Source organism: Struthio camelus, chromosome 3 (assembly GCF_040807025.1).
Source record: "Struthio camelus isolate bStrCam1 chromosome 3, bStrCam1.hap1, whole genome shotgun sequence".
NCBI lineage: Eukaryota > Metazoa > Chordata > Aves > Struthioniformes > Struthionidae > Struthio > Struthio camelus.
Genome location: NC_090944.1, coordinates 41,783,365 through 41,803,219, shown reverse-complemented (window position 1 = coordinate 41,803,219; position 19,855 = coordinate 41,783,365). Strand labels below are relative to the sequence as shown.

The 19,855-nt window shown below is 37.6% G+C and overlaps 1 protein-coding gene across 40 annotated transcripts in view; it reads right to left on the bottom strand.

Moving 5' to 3' along the window:
• Window positions 1-19,855, bottom strand: part of RIMS1 (regulating synaptic membrane exocytosis 1) — a 361,088-nt gene that overhangs the window by 124,674 nt on the left and 216,559 nt on the right. For 13 of the 40 annotated variants that reach the window (XM_068937510.1, XM_068937548.1, XM_068937511.1 and 10 more), the window contains 6 exons: window positions 15,634-15,790; window positions 14,259-14,384; window positions 6,860-6,922; window positions 2,367-2,444; window positions 1,956-2,069; window positions 1,407-1,496 (listed from right to left, as the gene is read on the bottom strand). In XM_068937510.1, the coding sequence (XP_068793611.1) occupies window positions 1,407-1,496; window positions 1,956-2,069; window positions 2,367-2,444; window positions 6,860-6,922; window positions 14,259-14,384; window positions 15,634-15,790 (628 nt within the window). The remainder of the gene's footprint in view (window positions 1-1,406; window positions 1,497-1,955; window positions 2,070-2,366; window positions 2,445-6,859; window positions 6,923-14,258; window positions 14,385-15,633; window positions 15,791-19,855) is intronic. The other 27 variants (XM_068937543.1, XM_068937516.1, XM_068937525.1 and 24 more) reach the window with 8 other exon arrangements.

Genomic DNA, 19,855 nt, shown 5'->3' with positions numbered 1-19,855 from the left:
TTATATATGAATGCAGCTGTATGCAGTTACACATAGTTCCTAATCTGCTTCTATATATTTTTTTTAATTTAGAACAGTATATTGGATTTCATTGTGCATTGCCTTATTTCCATCATATTTTTGGCAATCACATATATATTAGTTATGATATGTCAGGCTAGATATTAGTTATGATATGTCAGGCTAGAACTTAAAAAAGAACAAACTAGCTTAGATCTATTTGAGATACCATCGATAGAAGACTTAGCCACTCCTGTACAAGAGCACAACTTTGAGAATACTACAATTCCAATCAGGCAGCAGTGGGAAAGGGGGTGGAGGGAGAGGGAAATTCCACATACCATCAAAAGAAGAGAAAATTTATCTTAAAGACAAAAGTAATTTCTTTCTGCTTTTATTTGCAGGTCCTCTCCCTGACAATTAAACTGAGGCAACTGATTTAACCACCAGACTGCAGATTGACTGATAATCATCCTCACATTATTACTTGCCATACTCATTAAATATAAATTGTACAGATGAAATTATTTATTTATTTATTATTTCCACCATAGTCAATGGGAGCCTGTCATTGCCTTCAGTGAAGCCAGAATTTCACCCTAAAATGGAATAATTCTTAGCCAGAAACGCAGAAGGCACTGAAAAATTCCTTTGTGGAACAATCCCACCTATCAAACACATCAGTAGTATTTGGCTCCCTTAAGATTTTGAACCAAGCTATTATAACATGAACAATTAAGAAGGTATCCATAACACACCTACAGAATTTAAGGACTTAATCAGTGTTTAATTTAAATTACAGAACAAGTCTTCCTAAGACTTACGTCAACCTTAATATCATGTCACAGAGTGAAAAAAGCAATGCACTGATTCACCTTGTAATTTAAATAGATGCAAAAGCAGATGCAGCAGATTAGATTAAGAAAGCAATGAACTTGGGCTGGCGGTTTTGTAGAAAATACACTGTTATACAAACTACAGTTCTGGTTTGAAATATGGGAGTTTTGTCATATAAATTTTGTAAATTATGTCACTGCCTTATGAGCAGTCCACAGAACAGGCAAGAAGTAAATGTTATACTTTTTAGCAAATGGTGATGAAGATTAACAATCAAGTGGTGCTTTTTCAAAATACTTAACACAACACTGCAATGCTATTATCAGCATACTGAGGACTTTTGAAAGCAATGACATCAGCTTGAAGTAAAACAAGGAAAGAAGCCAGAAGCAGTTATAAACTCCAACACACAACTTACACGACATACATGAATATAGGAGCAAAAACGTCTACAAATACCAAAGCAGACATGAACGTACAGACATGTAGAGTACCCATGTGAAGAAAAACAAAACTGATAGAGATCACCAGCACAGAAGACAAGAAATTCATAAGTCTTTATTTTATACCTTTCTCGTTCTGGTGAATGCAAACTAGTATCTGGTCTCAAGCAGTTGGTACTAGCACTCCTAGCCCTGTCAAGGGAGGGCTGTAGTTCACTAGTGCCAGTGCATTGCATCCAATGGTAGAAGAGAAAGAAAAAGAAAACAAAGGAATACAATGTTAGATATTAACTCATAAAATAATGCTCTCTTTACAGAAAATGTAGAATCACAATGATTTAATTAAGAAAAACATAAAAAGAGCTGACTGGATGACAATGTGAAGATTTGCTTAGAAAATAAAGCCAAACAAAAGATTGCTAGAAATTTTTTGTTAAAAATTCCTGAAACGTTTACAACCAAATGAGGTTAAACAATATCCACTCGTAAGAAAGTGGAATGAGAAATACCAAACAATAAATCTAAACCTTTATTAATAGTAGCAAAACTTAAGCCAAAATAAAAGTGTGTGATACACTATATATTATGTGAGACCACTTCACGGTGAAGCTAATTTATTCTGCAAAGCCATATTAGATACTAAACAGGAGGGGGAATTAATCCTCAGTTTCTTACCTAACCAGTAGGTCATCTCCAAATTTCGGTTTTCGTGAATTAAGGCAATCACGAAGAAGTGAAATATCCTGTCCTATCACTGATTTGGTCTTAGCACATGCAGGCAGAGTTGAGCTTTGTAAATTAAAACCATTTAAACAAAATGAAAACAAATCTGACATGTAACCAAAATCATATACATAAAGAAAAGAATATAACAAAAAAAAGTGTAACATATAATGCTAACAGCGATACTTTACTACAGTTTAATGATGAAGAAAATTCTACCTAATACAAAGTGTTGTCTTTTACACATAAGGGTTAATTTATCCATTATCAAAACTGTCGGAAACATGAATTTTTATAAGGCAATATTATTTATTTTTTTAAAAGACATCTAACTACTTGAAGGGGACTCTGAATACTTCTTACCTGTATATGTTCCAATGAGTACCATTTTCTAGTAAAGGCATCTTGGGTGGTAATGTTTTATAGTGCCTAACAGAATTTCTTGAATGTGGCAGAAAGGAAAACAAAACAGAACAGAACAAAAACATACCAAAAATAAAAATACAGATAAAGGTAAGGCAAGACTGACCAGAACTTAAAATAAATGCATAGCAGTCTACTTAGTTGAAGATCTTGATTAGTAGATTTCTCAATATATGTTTTTCTCAATTCAGCTATGGTGACAGCCAATTTGGAAGACAAATTTATGCATTTACACTTTTGCTTGTTAGTACAGACCACGAATTCATGACAATACTAGCATAGCTCAGAATTTTTTTCCTTGTAATAAAAGTAATTAAATTCCTTTTATAGAGATTTTTAATCAAGATATACAAGCTGTTGTAAAGTATTAGGTTGATATCAAACTTGCTGTTTATTTCCGTCAGTAAAGCTTTATTTAGACCTACAGAGACTTTAACCTCTCCAGCTAACCATGAAAAGCTTGCTAAAACATCTATATATATAGTGTCTCAAAGTCAATTATGGATGCATTAGCATCTGGCACTTCAGAATGCTAAAGTCTTTTGAAAGTGGTATATCAGCTTCAAAAACCTCACAGTAATTAAATGCTATTAATAATCAAAAACTAATTTAAAAACTAGAAGAACTCTTACGTCGGCCATCACAGCAGACCTCAAGGGTGCTATATGACAACTGTCTAATATCATATAATTATTTAGAGTTAAAATTATTTAGAATTATTTATTTTAGAACAGGGGATATAAAGTGCTTTATTCAATTCTGTCCCAGTGAGCAAAGGAGAAATGTAAGGGCAGGTGGTGGCTCTCTACATTACAATCAGGAGCATTTCATGGTTTAAGGGTTAATAACCAAGTTCCAACAATTTTGCACGTACCCTACCCAGACAGAACTGCAGTAGCGTTAGCAGAAGGACCAGCAGCTTTGAGGGTTTTGCCAGCTTCAAGAACAGTCCCTCTCAATAGAACATTTTGATTCCTACTGACATTTAGACCTAGACACACCAGATCAACATTACAAACCTGGATATGTCACCCAGAGATGAAACCACCCTCTTTCTAGAAACGCTAACATATGAAAAATCCTAAGGGATTTAACAGAGGAGCTTTGACCACCTGTTGTACAGGTTTAGTCATTACTGCTGAAGTCACTGGGAAGCTGGAAAAAAGGAATGGGTGTCCATCAGATGCTCCAGCTCATCCTGGCTTACTGCAGATACTACTAATCAAAGTGGGTGTGAGCTAAGAGGTGGACTGCCAACTATATGGTCTACGGCACAGGTTCCCTTCCACTGTCTCTGCTACAAGGCAATAGCCGCCAGCAGATAGATAGGACGGACAGTTAGGAATAGTATTATTCAACACTAGTGCAGCAAACTAACCGCATATCTTGACTTGGTAGCTTGGAGCATCTCATACTAATTGACAGACCCTCAACTTTTCTTCCCCATTTTAAGCTGAAGTTGTCAACTCTTCATAAAAACGTTATTCAGAAAGTTGTCTAGAAAACAAGAACAAAGCCATATAACGCTATTTCTAACACGAATAAATGTTTGTCAGGCCATTATAAATGAGAAAGCAGAAAAGATATGTAAAACCTGTACACAGACCCAATATTTTGTGAAAGGGTTCATGAGACTATATAGTCAAGTATGGACGTAGGTAATTTTCTGGACACTTCAAACTTGGATTAGGCTGTATATGCTTCACAGCTAATTTTAGAAATCAACCTACTGTTTTCTGTTATTTAAATACTCACATGGGTGGATTTGGTACTTATTTGAACCAAAGAAAATAACAGCAATAACTAGAACAGTAAACTAAAAAGGAAAGCAAGCGCTGCACTGTCTGAATTTAGTGTTCCTCTTGTTCCTCTTACCTAATCTATGGCTGCCCACGAAAAATTTTTAGCAGAAATTGGTTAGCAGGACAGACTGAGTAGTATATTTGTAATGCAACTGGAAATCTATAGTGGCTGGGCAAAGTTCATCAAAAGTTCATCATACAATGTTTAGTTCATGGATTAAGTGACAATTTAAACACTGTCATTGAAGAATTGTACAGTGAATTACAATCTTTAATAGGAAAAGGAAGGAGTCCATAGCTGGGAGGCTGTAGAAGATGCAGCTGAAAGAAAAAGGCCATGGTAATGTGGTGGGAAAAATTGCCATTCTTTGACAGTAAACTGACATAAAACAACAGGGAGTGAAATAAATGAAAAATTAAAATTTGAAAATGTTGAGGCAAAAGTTTTTTTAGCTGCAGTATGAGAGTGAAACTCTTTCTATTGAAATTTAAAACGTAAATTTTAATGTAACAGCTGCATTGGTACGCAACTTTTTTGGAAAGTTTTTATATTTACAATTTTACTATTAAACAGTATAACAGAACGGAATCATAACATCTTCAGTTCTAATTCAGTCAAAGGAATTAAAACAACCCAGGGCAAATGAATATAAACTATTATGTAGGAGAAAATCCTACAAGAGAGAACTGAAAAAAATACATTAGATAATATAGTTTTGAAAATTCCATGGTTTTAAGATATATAATAGTGACCCCAAAAAAAAATAATAACACTCAGTTCCTGAACCAAAAAATGGTTAAATACTTCATTTGTACCACTTGCAGATGACAAAACCTATGATTCTATTGATTCTAACTGAAAGATCTTTTCCACAAGCTGACATGTACTCATGTAAAGTTACCAGATGTGTCAAAAAAAAGTGTGTGTGTGGGGGGAACATTAGATTTATTAGACAAGGGTATTTGAGTCTCATTTACTTTTGCAACACTGGGAACAGGGAGCTTCCAGCACTGGTGGAGATTCTATTAAAAATTAAAGATGTGCCCAGAATGCAAAGTTAATGCATGGATCTAATTTTTAGCACAATTCCAAAATGAAAGAACAAGTTATATGAGACCCCTTCAGATCTGGGATTCCCAGGGAGCCTTTAAATCATGCCCACATAAATCACTGTTCTTTCCTGTACAACTGACCAAAGTCAGTATAATATCAGGTGTCACAAAAAGCAAAGATTGTTGGCCTCTTCTCAGTTGTACTATGGACGTTTTCAGCTAGTGTACACTATAATCTCTGTTCTCCATGGCTATACTACACATAATACTCTATAGGTTTTAAGTTAACTATTTGGAAAGGTCAAGTTTTTCTTTACGGCAATAAAGAAGCCCTCATTCCAGAAAGATGAGCAGTTAAACATTTCATTTATTAATACATTACTATAGTTTTTTGCTAGTATAATTCCCTAATACCAGACATATGAAATGGGATAAGAGTGGTATAACATGTTGAAGAAGCAATCCACAAATACTCATGCAATGCTTTTCAAGTCAGGAAGAGATAAAATATAATTGTAAGCAGCAATTTCTAAGAAGCTCTTTCAAAAGTATGTGGCCTTGTTATTTATTTGTTTAGCAAGTAGAAACATATCACTTCTTAAATGTCATGAGGTCAGTCCTATCAGCTTGATCATTCTGATTCACAATAAATTACTTTCCATTTAAGTGATGAAAAGAAGTTTCAGAAAGTTCTAGTGCTAACTTGTTTTCTGCTTGGACCAGCACAGTCTATTTTGGTCTTAAAAGATTAATTACTTGAGTAAAATTTTTAAAATTCTTTCAAAATAATGCAAGGAGAGAGATCAAAATTAAGTTGTACATCCTTACATCCTGTACATCCTTGCACAACACTTACAAATGCATTAAAATGTTTTAGACACTCATTCTAAACCTATATACAAGCTTAATTTCAGACCTAAACGCTAAATAGAAGCCCAAATCCCACTTTCTCCTTTTCCTCACAATAAAATAATAGTCTAGCTGAATTACGCTAGCTCTCTTCTGTCTAAATTTTAGGTGCTGTGGCACTTGGATGAGTCTGAGATGTTTCATACATCAGTCCTGCAGTCTGGGATTTGGCAGATTAACGTACAGAACCTGCAATCCTCATCCAGCTCATCGTCCTCCTGAAAATGTATCTTCAATAACCTGCTGTTAAAACTCTAAGAGGGGCTCTTTGTATGCATGCTTTTAGCATTCTGCAATAAATAAAAATGGAAACAAAATAACATAAAAACAACAAAATAGGAATGCATAAAACTGTAATATTGCCATGCATTGGTAGGTCAGGACTTCTGTGACTAGACAGATAATCCACCACAAAATGCAGCTGCAAAATCAGCAGTTCAACTGCTTTATCCTTACTTATGAAGTTAGCAAACACATACATACACTTATTTCGATCTGATAAAAAAAAGGAAAAAAAGGAAAAAAGAACAATTGACACCCAGATTACAACACATTCGAAAATTCTTTACTTACTAGGACATAAATACAGCTATGGAAAACAATCATCGGGCACGCAAAGTATACCAAACTAACCAGATATGTTCATGATTACTAAATTCCTGTATTTACCTGATGGTATGTAGGCACTCTGCACTTCTTCCTCGTTTTGCTCTGGGCAGCATAAGAAGCTCACTGCACAGACAGGATGGGTGGTGAGTGAAACAGATATAATTATGAAGCATTAGATGACATGAGTTATGCCAATGATATGCAAATGAAAACATAAAAAGAAACAAGAAGCTTGCTCCCAGATAGATAGCCTGATAACGTTCAAACCCAGGCAGCACTTCTCAAAGAATGTGAGCCAAAAAAAGCCTGTGACAACTACATTTGCAGCAAATGCCTTTTACTTTGGCACCTAATTTTGTGAGTTTTCTCCTTTCAAAATTCAGAAGTACTGTTTCCAAGTTGTTCATGATAAAAGCTGACAGGAATCCATAAACCAGTTACATTTCACTAGTAATCTCCTCTTTCATGAAGTAATTGCTTGTTAAAACATGGAGAAATATTTTAGAAAAAGGAAGGACAGAGTCTTCTGGGTTTTCTTAAGCCACAAAAGCATACATGAAAATGCAGGAAGGGCTAGTTACTAACGTACTCCAAACTGGTTTATGCTGTAGCAAATGCAATGGGAAGAGTAACCAGGTGCCCTTTCGGGAAAAAGGACAATATATGTTTACTGAAAATATGTTTGGACAAATATAAGTAAATATAAGTTCTGACTCAAAGCTCTTCACCGTATTTTGTAATGCAGCCCCTAAAGGAAACAGAAAATTTGCTAATCAGCCATCAGAATTTTGTTTCTAATTGTTTCCATTTCATGGACCAGTCATCTATTATAGTATTACTTCACTGTAACCAAACACATGCTAAGGCCAGTAAGATGGTAAAATTAATATAGATTTATGTCTATGGTAAATATGACTATGATATGACAAATCCCTTCAATTTATCTTGTGGCTTTATGTATGCACTTCAACACAACCACAAAGACAAAGCCCTAAAACTCCTAATTATCATAAACGTGAAAGTAAAGCTAAACTTCATGGAAACATGTTATTTTGAAAGCTGGGAATCATACGAAGTACTATGGCGACAGAGAGAAAAAAAGATTACAAAACATATAAAGGAGCAGTTGTTCAATGAGTTTTGTGCTTCATACCATTATAAAATGACCAACTTAACTGATGCATCATAGGTAAAATTTATGTAAAGTTCTAAACTTGGAAAATTGAAATAATCACTTTTAAGTCACATGTGAGATTTAAGTTTGTATCTGGAACCACTAGCCTGATTTTGATGCAACAAAACATTAAAGGTGAACTGAATTGTTTTTCTTAAAGTGAAAAATAGCAAATCCATTCAAGACCTCAGAGGATTAATAGAATATATCTGCAGGTTTCCAAATTACAAACAAATGTAATGCATTTTCACACAAAGTTACCATTTTCTGTAGATTTTTGTGATTTTCCTGCAAGAGCTGAGGAAATTAGCATCAGCACTACAAACATGCAGTTTCATGGACTGCTTACTTATTAGAGATAGTAACTGCTATGGTAGAAGGAAGATAAAAACTTAAACAGTCTGAAAGATAGCAGATGCAAAGTCCAGGTTAAATCACACGATACTTTGCTATTTTGGCTAAGCCAAAGAATTATCTGTTATAATTGGCCCATGGCAAGCAGTGATATGAAATACGTCCAGGTAAGGAATATAAAATATCCACCACAAAAGCATCTAGTTAAAAAACAAAGCAAAAGAATCTGTAACAGTAGGGCTCTGATAGTATCAGAAGATATTGGCAGTTCCATAATAAATTAAGACTGTTTTGGAGACATTTGCAATAAAGATTATTCTTCTAAAACATGTGCTTTCTAATGGGAATGTTTAAGATTAACAGATTTCACTTAGGAATAAAAAGAACAGAAAAAATTGAAAGAGTGATCTCTGAGAATAAGATGATGATACTAAATTCAGAACAAAGATACACTGCCTATTCAGATTTCTTAATAAAAAGTTTTTCCTAACAGATATACATATCATTTTCTGTAAATATATATATTATACCATATATCTATAATGTAAGCATATATAAAAAAGGTGAAGTGGATAAATCAGTTCCACTGGAAATGCATTACACCAGATGCTTTAGTAAGAGGCTATAGCACCTAGTTTTAAAACAAATTTTTCAGACTGTTCCATATCAATTTGGGACCAATAACAGATCACTGAGAAAACAGCCAGAAATAATCAGTCTCTGCAATTTCTGTTACGAAACTATCAGAAAAATTCCACGGGCCCGGTCTCATTTTTCTAACCAAGTGTACATTCAGTATGGTCAAGAAGGCACTTGTTTATATGAAGGATTTAGTAAATGAACAACACATAATACTGATACTGATGCTAATGCATAATACTGATACTAACACTGACTATAATAAAGATTTTTTAAAATCCTTGGATATGAAAGAGAATCTTTCTCAACAAGAGCTGTTTTGGCCTTCTCTATGATGCTGGGTTTATTTACTGACAGACAGTAGAAGCTGTAAGAGTTAAACAGCTTCCACAATTGAAGAAATCTGGCAGAGAGAGAAAAAGGAAAATGGGAAAAATGAGACCACCGCAAACAAGATTATTACTCAAGGAGAGTAACTGGACCTGTGTTTAGATCCTGCAGATAAGCCATGTAAGTTCTTCATGTCTGAGCTTCAACTTTTGAAAAGTGTTTTCTGAGCACTGAAAAGAAATTACGACCATTTCTTACTCCAGTCAGAAGCAAATGGGCATTTCTGTCCATTTGCCATTCTGAGCAATGGGCTCAGAAGCCCATTGCTGCTGAGCTCTGCTCTGATGGCTTATCCTCATGATAGCCTCAAAGCAAGCCCTGCTCTCCAAGCATAATTCCTGCATTCATGTATTTAAACTTTTTCAGACATCACTGTAAGATAATTTTAAACCAGGCAAGATGGGGGAAGGGGAGTGGTATAGTGGCAGGAGAGTCAGTAAAACACCGCTCAAGTCAGGATGCCTCCAGTGGGTGTATACAGCCAGGGGAGACAGCATGGAACATGGCTATGGAGGCTCCTCTTGCACCTCTCATGGGAAGCCTGTGTGCTTGACTGGCTCTCTGAAATGCCTGTATACCAATGCACGCAGCATGGGGAATAAACAGGAAGAGTTAGAGATCTGTGTGCGGTCGCAGGGCCATGATCTCATTGCAGTGACAAAGACATGGTGGGATAGTTCACATGACTGGGATGCTGTCATGGATGGCTATGTGCTTTTTAGGAAAGACGGGCCAGGAAGGCGAGGTGGTGGAGTTGCTCTTTATGTGAGGGAGCAGCTAGAACGTATGGAGCTCTGCCTCGGGGTGGATGAAGAGCAAGTTGAGAGCCTATGGGTAAGGATTAAAGGGCAGGCTAACATGGGTGACACTGTTGTGGGGGTTTACTACAGGCCACCTGACCAGGAGGAAGTCATCGATGAGGCCTTCTACCGACAACTGGAAGTAGCCTCACGTTCACATGCCCTGGTTCTCCTGGGAGACTTCAACCACCCTGACATCTGTTGGCAAGACAGCACAGCTAGGCACAAACAGTCAAAGAGGTTCCTGCAGAGGATTGATGATAATTTCTTGACACAGGTGGTGGAGACGCCATCAAGAAGAGGTGCGCTGCTAGACCTTGTACTAACAAACAAAGAAGGTCTAGTTGGAGATGTGAAGGCTGGGGGCAGCCTTGGCTGCAGTGACCATGAGATGGTGGAGTTCAGGATCCTACGAGGAGGGAGCAGGGCAATGAGTAGGATTGCAACGCTGGACTTCAGGAGAGCTAACTTTGGCCTCTTCAGGGACCTACTGAGGGGAATCTCATGGGGTAGGGCCCTAGAAGGAAGAGGGGTCCAAGAAAGCTGGTTAATATTCAAGCATCACTTCCTCCAGGCTCAAGATCGGTGCATCCCTCTGAGTAAGAAGTCGAGCAAAGCGGGCAGGAGACCTGCACGGATGAGCAAGGAACTCCTGGCAAAACTCCAACAGAAGAAGGAAGTCCACAGAATGTGGAAAAGGGGACAGGCCACTTGGGAGGAATACAGGGACGTTGTCAGAGTGTGCAGGGATGCGACAAGGAAGGCTAAGGCCCAGTTGGAATTAAATCTGGCAAGGGATGTCAAGGACAACAAGAAGGCCTTCTTCAAATACATCAAGAGCAAAAGGAAGACGAGGGAAAACGTGGGCCCGCTGCTGAATGGGGCGGGTGCCCTGGTAACAACGGATAGAGAGAAGGCAGAGTTATTGAATGCTGCCTTTGCTCCAGTCTTCACTGCTAAGGCCAGTCCTCAGGAATTCCAGACCTTGGGGACAAGAGAGGAAGGCTGGAGAAAGGAAGACTCTCCCTTGGTCGAGGAGGATCAGGTTAGAGATTATTTGTCCAAACTTGACATCCATAAATCCATGGGCCCCGATGGGACGCAATTGCAAGTGCTGAGGGAGCTGGCGGATGTTATTGCTAGGCCACTCTCCATCATCTTTGAAAGGTCCTGGAGATCAGGAGAGGTGCCTGAGGACTGGAAGAAAGCCAGTGTCACCCCAGTCTTCCAAAAGGGTAAGGAGGAGGAGCCAGGAAACTACAGGCCTGTCAGCCTCACCTCCCTCCCTGGAAAGGGGATGGAACAGCTCCTCCTGGAGGCCATCACTAAGCATCTGGAGGACAAGAAGGTGATCAGGAGTAGTCAGCATGGATTCACCAAAGGGAAATCATGCTTGACCAATCTGATAGCCTTCTATCATAGAATGACTGGCTGGGTAGAGGAGGGGAGAGCAGTGGATGTTGTCTTTCTGGACTTCAGCAAGGCTTTTGACACTGTCTCCCATCACATCCTCCTAGGCCAGCTCAGGAAGTGTGGGCTAGATGAGTGGACAGTGAGGTGGACGGAGAACTGGCTGGATGGCCGAGCTCCGAGGGTTGTGGTCGGTGGTGCAGAACCTAGTTGGAGGCCTGTAGCTAGCGGTGTCCCCCAGGGGTCAGTCCTGGGTCCAGTCTTGTTCAATATATTCATCAATGACCTGGAGGAAGGCACAGAGTGCACCCTCAGCAAGTTTGCTGATGATACTAAACTGGGAGGAGTGGCTAACACGCCAGAGGGCTGTGCTGCCATTCAGAGGGAGCTGGACAGGCTGGAGAGGTGGGCGGAGAGGAACCTCATGAAGTTCAACCAAGGCAAGTGCAAGGTCCTGCACCCAGGCAGGAAGAACCCCAGGCACCAGTCCAGGCTGGGAGTTGACCTGCTGGAAAGTAGCTCTGCAGAGAAGGACCTGGGAGTGCTGGTGGACAACAAGTTGAGCATGAGGCAGCACTGTGCCCTTGTGGCCAAGAAGGCCAATGGTACCCTGGGGTGCATGAGGCAGAGTGTCACCAGCAGGTGGAGGGAGGTGATCCTGCCCCTCTCCTCAGCCCTGGAGAGGCCTCCCCTGGAGTACTGGGTCCAGTTCTGGGCTCCCCAGGACAAGAGAGACATGGCACTCCTGGAGAGAGTCCAGCGGAGGGCTACCAAGATGACGAGGGGATTGAAGCATCTATCCTCTGAAGAAAGGCTGCGAGAGCTGGGCCTGTTCAGCCTGGAGAAGAGAAGATTGAGAGGCGATCTCATCAACGTGTACAAGTATCTGAAGGGGGAGTGTCAAGAGGATGAGGCCAGCCTCTTCTCCGTGGTGCCCAACAACAGGACAAGAGGCAATGGGCAGAAACTGAACCACAGGAAGTTCCACCTAAACCTGAGAAAAAACTTCTTCACTGTGAGGGTGACAGAGCACTGGCACAGGTTGCCCAGAGAGGTAGTGGAGTCTCCTTCCCTGGAGATATTCAAAACCTGTCTGGATGTGATCCTGGGCAATATGCTCTAGAGGTCCCTGCTTGAGCAGGGAGGTTGGACTAGATGATCTCCAGAGGTGCTTCCAACCTAAATGATTCTGTGATAATTTTATATACAGCTCTCTATATTTATTCCTAGTGACAAAAGTTACTTTTAAAAATCTCTTCCTCTTCAGATCTGCTCAATAAGCAAACTGTTCAATATATATTTTCAGGAATATTTTCAATATATCACTACTTATAAATGATAACATGAAACATTTGTAACAAGTGGAAATTACTTGAATTAGGTTAACTATAAATCTGATTTTACTACAGTTAAAAAGCATTTCAATTCACCTCTAAAAGCAAATTCCGTACCACAATTCAACTCAGGCAATTCTGTACATACTTCTTGCCTATAAAATATGACGCTGTAATTTTAAATTGTTCCGAACGACTCATTAATCCCCATATGTGTATTATCATATTAAAAAACAAAGCAGGCAAGATCATATACAAAACTGAACTAGTTTAACTGCAAAAGCCATCTGTTATTCAATTTCTATGTTGCTTCAAAACTGGACAAAGAGTTCCAGAGATTTTATGCTTCATTTCTTTCACATGTCTTCACAGTAATATAAAATGCATTTTCTGTATTCAATGTACTCAATTATTTGGAAGGTTTGTCATCTTTACTCATAACAAATGTTAACCTACTATAAAAAGAATTCCAAAGATTTCACTAGGACAATTGATTGTATATGAATGGTAAAACTTTGCTACTACAGCTTAGCTATCTGATATTTTGTTAATAAATAAATGCCCCACAAACATTCATAATTTATACAACTGTCACCACTTTGCTTACCAAGTACAAGCTGAAATAACTTTTTAACTTTTTCAAGGTATAAACTAAGCAGAAATTTTCTTTTTTCTTCCATGCTATTAAAAGATATTTCTATATAATTGAAAACATGTCTACTGCTAGAGAACCAGCGTTCTTTTAGGAGCGTAGTCACTGCATGTATTCCAGGGAGAGATGTACATACACCAAGCATCTAAGATCGGAGATTTTTGCTAATTACAAGTACCGTAACTATCCTTGCTATCCTATACAAATTCGTACTGTACCAAGTTCAACAGAATGTTATATAGGATGTACTGAGACCACATATGTAGATGTCTAAAATATATTTAGCATAGGAATACAAACAACGGCATATGCGACTCCCAAGCAGCAGGAAGGCATGCCTGGTATTTTGTGGACTACCAAATAAGATTAACATGTGTCAAGGATAGCTATGGCATATATGTAGATTAATGGATTTCTAGCAAAAACCTCTGGGCTTACATTCATGAAATAAACAACGGAATACAGTCAAGGACAAACACCCAAGAACCATTACTCTAGACACCTGCTATTACTGTCAACCTAGCGCACATTTCTACTAACAAAGGAGCAATAGATAATTTAATCATAATTAGTTTTGACCATTAGGATAATTTCTCCCTTCTTTCCTATTATTATCAGACTGTGGTTTTCTACTGAACACGTGAAAATTAGGCAAAGTGACATAGAGACTTGTGAACTTGTTTCCAAGTTCAGGCTGACAATGTACCTTTCTTGATCTGACAAATACTGACTATCCATGTCTCGGGATCTGTAATCAGCTGGACTTCTGGAGGCATCATGGTGTCTAGTTGGAGAGCGTGATCTTCTCATCTGATGAATTTCATCTAAACTCCTGAAAGACAGACATACATATCAAAATATCATTTGTCCCATAAATAATATATCTTAATGGATTACAGTACAAGTCAGTTGGAGGAATTCTTTAATTTGTAAATTGTTAATATATAACTTTTTAAAAATAGTGTTTCCTGTAGAAAAAAATCCCTCTTAAAGTATAGAGAGCAGCCATTTCTGCCTTTTTCAGAAGAATGTGTCTATTCCACTGATGGACTCAGAAAAAGTATTTTTAATGCCTGTACTTAAAGAATAACTGAGAAAACATAAGAACTGATAATACTTCACATCAAATTAGATGAAAATCAAATGAATCTATGAATGTTGATTCATGGCTAGATTTCTAAAGGGCTTATTCTGGGCTGTAAACTTTTGGCAGGTATCTACAAGTGTTCTTTAAGAAATACTGGCATGGGATATGGGATATGGAAATTTCCAGCAGACTTTATTAATCCCAAACTAAGTGTCATAGAGAAGGGAAATAATTCTATACAACCTTAGGCAGGATCTGACCTCCATAACCAGAATTTAAAGCTCTCTTCATAAGGAACAAAATAAGAGAAGAAACCACTCATTTCTTGAAGGGTAGATTCTGCCTTCAGTGTAATAACTGGCACTGGAGCAAGATGCTTTAGTTTTACAAAGCATCAAACTAAAGGATGGTGGAATCGATTATCAAATATTTTGTGTGTTGTGCTCACAGACAGAAAGATGCAGACTTTTTCCAGCAAGAGCACATACATCTGTTTGTAAAAGCAAAAGAGGAACTGTCTCATTCTTTCAACTATAGAAAGAGGAGTAAGTGCCACAGCCTGTTTTATGTACAGCCATACCCCTCTATCTATCTACTGAGGATGCATTACTGAAAAGTGCAACTGCTAGTGATATACAAAAATACTCCAGTGCCTTCATAGAAGATTCAGCCACTGACTGAAAGCATTTCTGAACCTACATTTTCCTCATGGTACAACAAAGAAAGATGATGAATCACAGGGAAAATATCAGTAAGAAGAGTTTTACAAGGTTATGATTAAGAATTCATTTCTTGGGTGCTCTTGAGTGATTAATCAGAGCATGCTTCAGGTTCAAATGCTACACTATTGAATTAAGATACCAAAAAAAACCCAGTATCATGAAAAAATGGATACTTGCTGAACATGAGAAAATGAGGAACATGAGGAACATGAGGAACCAGTGATATATTATACAACTTCAAACTTCAGCACTCAGTGCTTCATGATGCCTACCTCTGTAATGGCACATTTGGTAAACGTGAACGGGTCCTGCCCTGATCGTCGCCACGGTGAGGAGATACAGATCGTGAACGATGATGGGTTGTTCTTTGCTGTTCTGGCACAGTTAGTGTTGTAGATTTACTTTCTCTAGAACTAGATCTATAACCTACTGGTAAGAGGGCAACAAAAGGAAATTAGAGAATGAAAGTCTGGGTTTGCAAAGAATTCCAATGGTTAGTCCTTCCAGGAATACACATCTAAATGTTCACATAACTTTCAAAAAATCATTCAGCTGTTGGATATCCTGACATATCATGCAGTCAGGACAAATTACTTGCATCACTTTTAAATGTCTATATGTACAGAGGCAGAGAAACTGAGATGACTTTCACTAAGTACTAGAAGATGAGGAGGAGAAGATTGAACTAGGTTTCTGACTTGGGGAACAGTACCCAGAGTAACTTACATTCCAGAATTCTCATACAGTAGTGAACTTTTGAATGGAATCTAAGCAATGCAGGTTTATTTCATGTAACACAGGGAGACGGCATCCCTGTGAGGGCATCCACAGAGACTCATCCAGCACTGCTCATACATAAAGTGCCCTTCTGACTTTTGCTTCAGCTTAATAGAAAGACGTTCTCCTGCTGAACTTAGCCAAAACTACCTTGTTTCAAAAACTATGAGCATTTAGGGTACACTGTAGAGGATACTGGTCGTTGTATATGTTGTAGAATTTTTTCTTTCTAAATAATACAAATGAGCTGCAAAGTTTTTGGTAGTTCATTTCTGTTTAGGACTTAAAACAATTATCAGAATATTAGTCCATTTTGAAGTGTTGATATTCCTGTGCCTTTTCTATTTAGCATGATCTTTGCCTTGATATACACTTTGAATTTCACCCTAAACTAGATAAGAAAGATAAGTAAGATGAACTGCTTTCAATAGGTGCCTATTATCTTTCAGACTTCAATTGCTTATTTCTAGACATCTGACGAGAATTCCATCCTCACTGGTAGAAAATTTGTCACTTCTGAAATTACTGTTTAGATTCCAAAATAAGCATTTTGTCTCGTCTCTGAATTTGTCTAGCTTCAGCTTCCATCATCAGTTCTTGTAATGAGTTACTCTGTTCAGTTAAAGAACCAGTCTGTATCAGAAAACTTCTCTTTATGCAGGAAAGGACTATGATCTAGTCACTTCTTTATCTTCAGTTAGATAAATTAAATAAGTTGCTCCTTTTAAGACTCTTGCTATGATGGTACAAGCTTTTTTCATTCATATTTTGCATAATTTGTATAATTCTTGTAGTTCTTTTCTGATCGTCTACTAAATTTGTTATAGTCATCTTAAAAACATGGACTGGATAGAGTCAGTATTGGGCTTGGTCATATTTTCAGTGAAACTTAATTACACATTTTACTGCAAGTTTGAACACTGATCACAAGCATCAAGGAGGCATTCATGCTCTTTTTCCCAAATTATGCATCAGTTGTTTACCAACCTATTCTAATGGACATCTAACCTATCCAAATGCATTTTCTTAGCATTAGACCCGGAGGCAGACTTTTTTAAAAAAGTAGTAAGTAATCCTAGGATGAGAACATGTTCTACCACAGACCAGATTCATCTTAATAATATATAAATGAGAAGGGGGACCTATTAGGTTATGCATTACATCATCCAAGGTACTCTAAGACTGTTTTCCCTCATTATATAACTTGCAATATCACAGGCTCAAGAACCATGACTATCTTTTTCAATACTGAGCAAACTAGTGAAAGTTATCCAAAGATAACTGAAGAGCATCTAGGTGTCGCAGTGTCACACATCAGCCTCCAGCCCTGCATCAGCTTTACAGCAACTTTAGTCTATTAAAAAGATTGGCTTCAATAATTTCTTCCTGGCCTTGATACATTTATCATTACAAATATGAGACAGAGAAGGCAGGTGGGAAGGAGAGAAAGCTGAACAAAAGAATGACTGGTTTTACTATGGACTTTTTGGTTACTATCAGAGCTAGAAAGCCTGTGCAGACAGACCTTTGCAAATGCAGCTGTCATTTTGCCTAATTCTTGCTTCTTACAGTTCATACGAGCTAAGTTTGGTGTGAGAATATGGGACACATCTTTTTCTTTCATTTGTTGAATCAGGGAGAGGGAGAGGTCAACGAATCAGGGAACCAGGAAGCACTAAGACTTTTGATGGAACTTTGAGGATAGAATTGGGCCCAAAGAAAACTGCTCTTAACAAAAACATATCACATACCTCAGAAACAAACAACATCAGTTACCATTATGCTGTGTGCACACTTGCACTGTTCTCAGACTACACCTAGTTGGAGCCCAGAAATAACGAATGCGGTTTCATATTTAAAATGTGACATTACCCAAGTTTGAGGAGGGCTGGTGCTATTGTTTGAAAATCAGAAAAGGACCTGGACAAAAAACGTCTCAGAGACCTCATTAGTAGCTATCTACATCATAGCAAATAACTTGCCACTTGTGGGCATTTTTAGTACCAAAGGTTAGTGAGTGCTGAGTGCAAGATAGGCCCGTGAAAGTTGAAGGCATGCATGAAAGTGTCTACATAGAGGACATAGCAAAACCTCCGAAAATTTTCACCAAGGTTCATCAACCTTTTAACAAAGGACTGCAATACTCCACAAGTTTTGATGTACTGTGATGCTAGAGTATTCTTATCTGCTGAAAAAGAGTTTCAGAGTCGTGTAGTAAAACTAGAAAAAAATAGGAAGCTATTGCTGACATCAGAACAAAGATTGGATGCAAAATTTTAAGCAAAACAAGGACTCCCTCAAAAAGATTGCAATGGAGATTTCCTCATCTCGAATACTAAGATTGCTGCTGAAGATGTGGTTGTTTTTTGTTAGAGGAAGAGAAAAGATCACACCAGACAGGAACTGGACGTGTTCTTTCTCCCAGGATGACTAAATCTGAGCTGTATCTGCTAAAAGATACTTCATTTTCTGAATAAGCTTGCTTGAGATAAAATCTCACCTCCTCAATCAGAAGAACACTAGTTTACACTTACTCAAAAATTAAAATCAAAACAATTCAAAACTTTTTTCCAAGCTTTAGGCAACAAACTACATGTTAGGTTTTTTGAATATAAATTTCAGTTTAAAATATAATTCTAGAATATCTCTAATCTACCTAAACGAACTATACTGAGGGTTAACCTATACACCCAAACATCTGTTATCCAAAGATGATTTTATGCTAGAATTCTTCACAGCTAAGTTGTCTGGGGCACAATACTGGAAACCTGTGCATCCTGTACACATAAGGCTTACAAAACAGAGAGAACAATTGCAAATAACTTTTAGCTTAATTATTAGCTGAACTATTGTCAAGTTGGTCAAATTGTATCCATACTTCCATAGTGACCGTGACAGTGACAGCAACAGTAACATTGCCTAAAATTCTCAAATAAAATGGCTCTGTGCTCTCCAGAGTGAGCAGAGAATTTTTTGCATGGACCGGTGTGACAGCTGCAATAAAGCTTATGGCAGTTTATGTAGAAGTTTCGCCGTTGCTCATGGGAAACTCCCAAGTGTGATATGGAATGGAAGCTGCATGGATGATGAAAACAGTTCTAGCAAATCTTCTGATACAGTCTTAACTTCGGTATTTTTAAAAAAGGACAATACAGAAAATGACAAGGTATTACTGTCACCCTGCTGCTATAGGAGGAAGGTAAGTACAATATAATCATTTATACAAATTACTTATGATAGAAAATTAAATTATTCTGAATATTTACCCATAGAACAAGCAATATAGCTCATTAAAATACCCCTCTGAATATTACTAACTAAAAAATACCCCTTTGAATATTACTAACTATATAACAGCTTTTAATTGTATTTAATTGAGAAATTACTTGAAGACTTGATTGAAAAGATATACCTGTTTCTGCAGACACTAATGCCTCAAACCATGCTTGTTTTTTACTAAATTAATGAAAGCAGAATAATAAATTATGTTTTTGATCATTTTCATATCAGTAATTAGAAATTAGAAACATTTGAAATAATTGAAAATGCAAAAACTACTTTACAAATGACTGAGTGGAACTCAGATAATGTGTTACCATTATAAATGCTAATTTAAGTTTTGGAAATGCCTCTTCTCTTTGCACCTTACCAGAAATGAGGATGAACACTTGTTTACAGCTAATTGTCCCTATTCATAATACTAAATAATACCCCAAA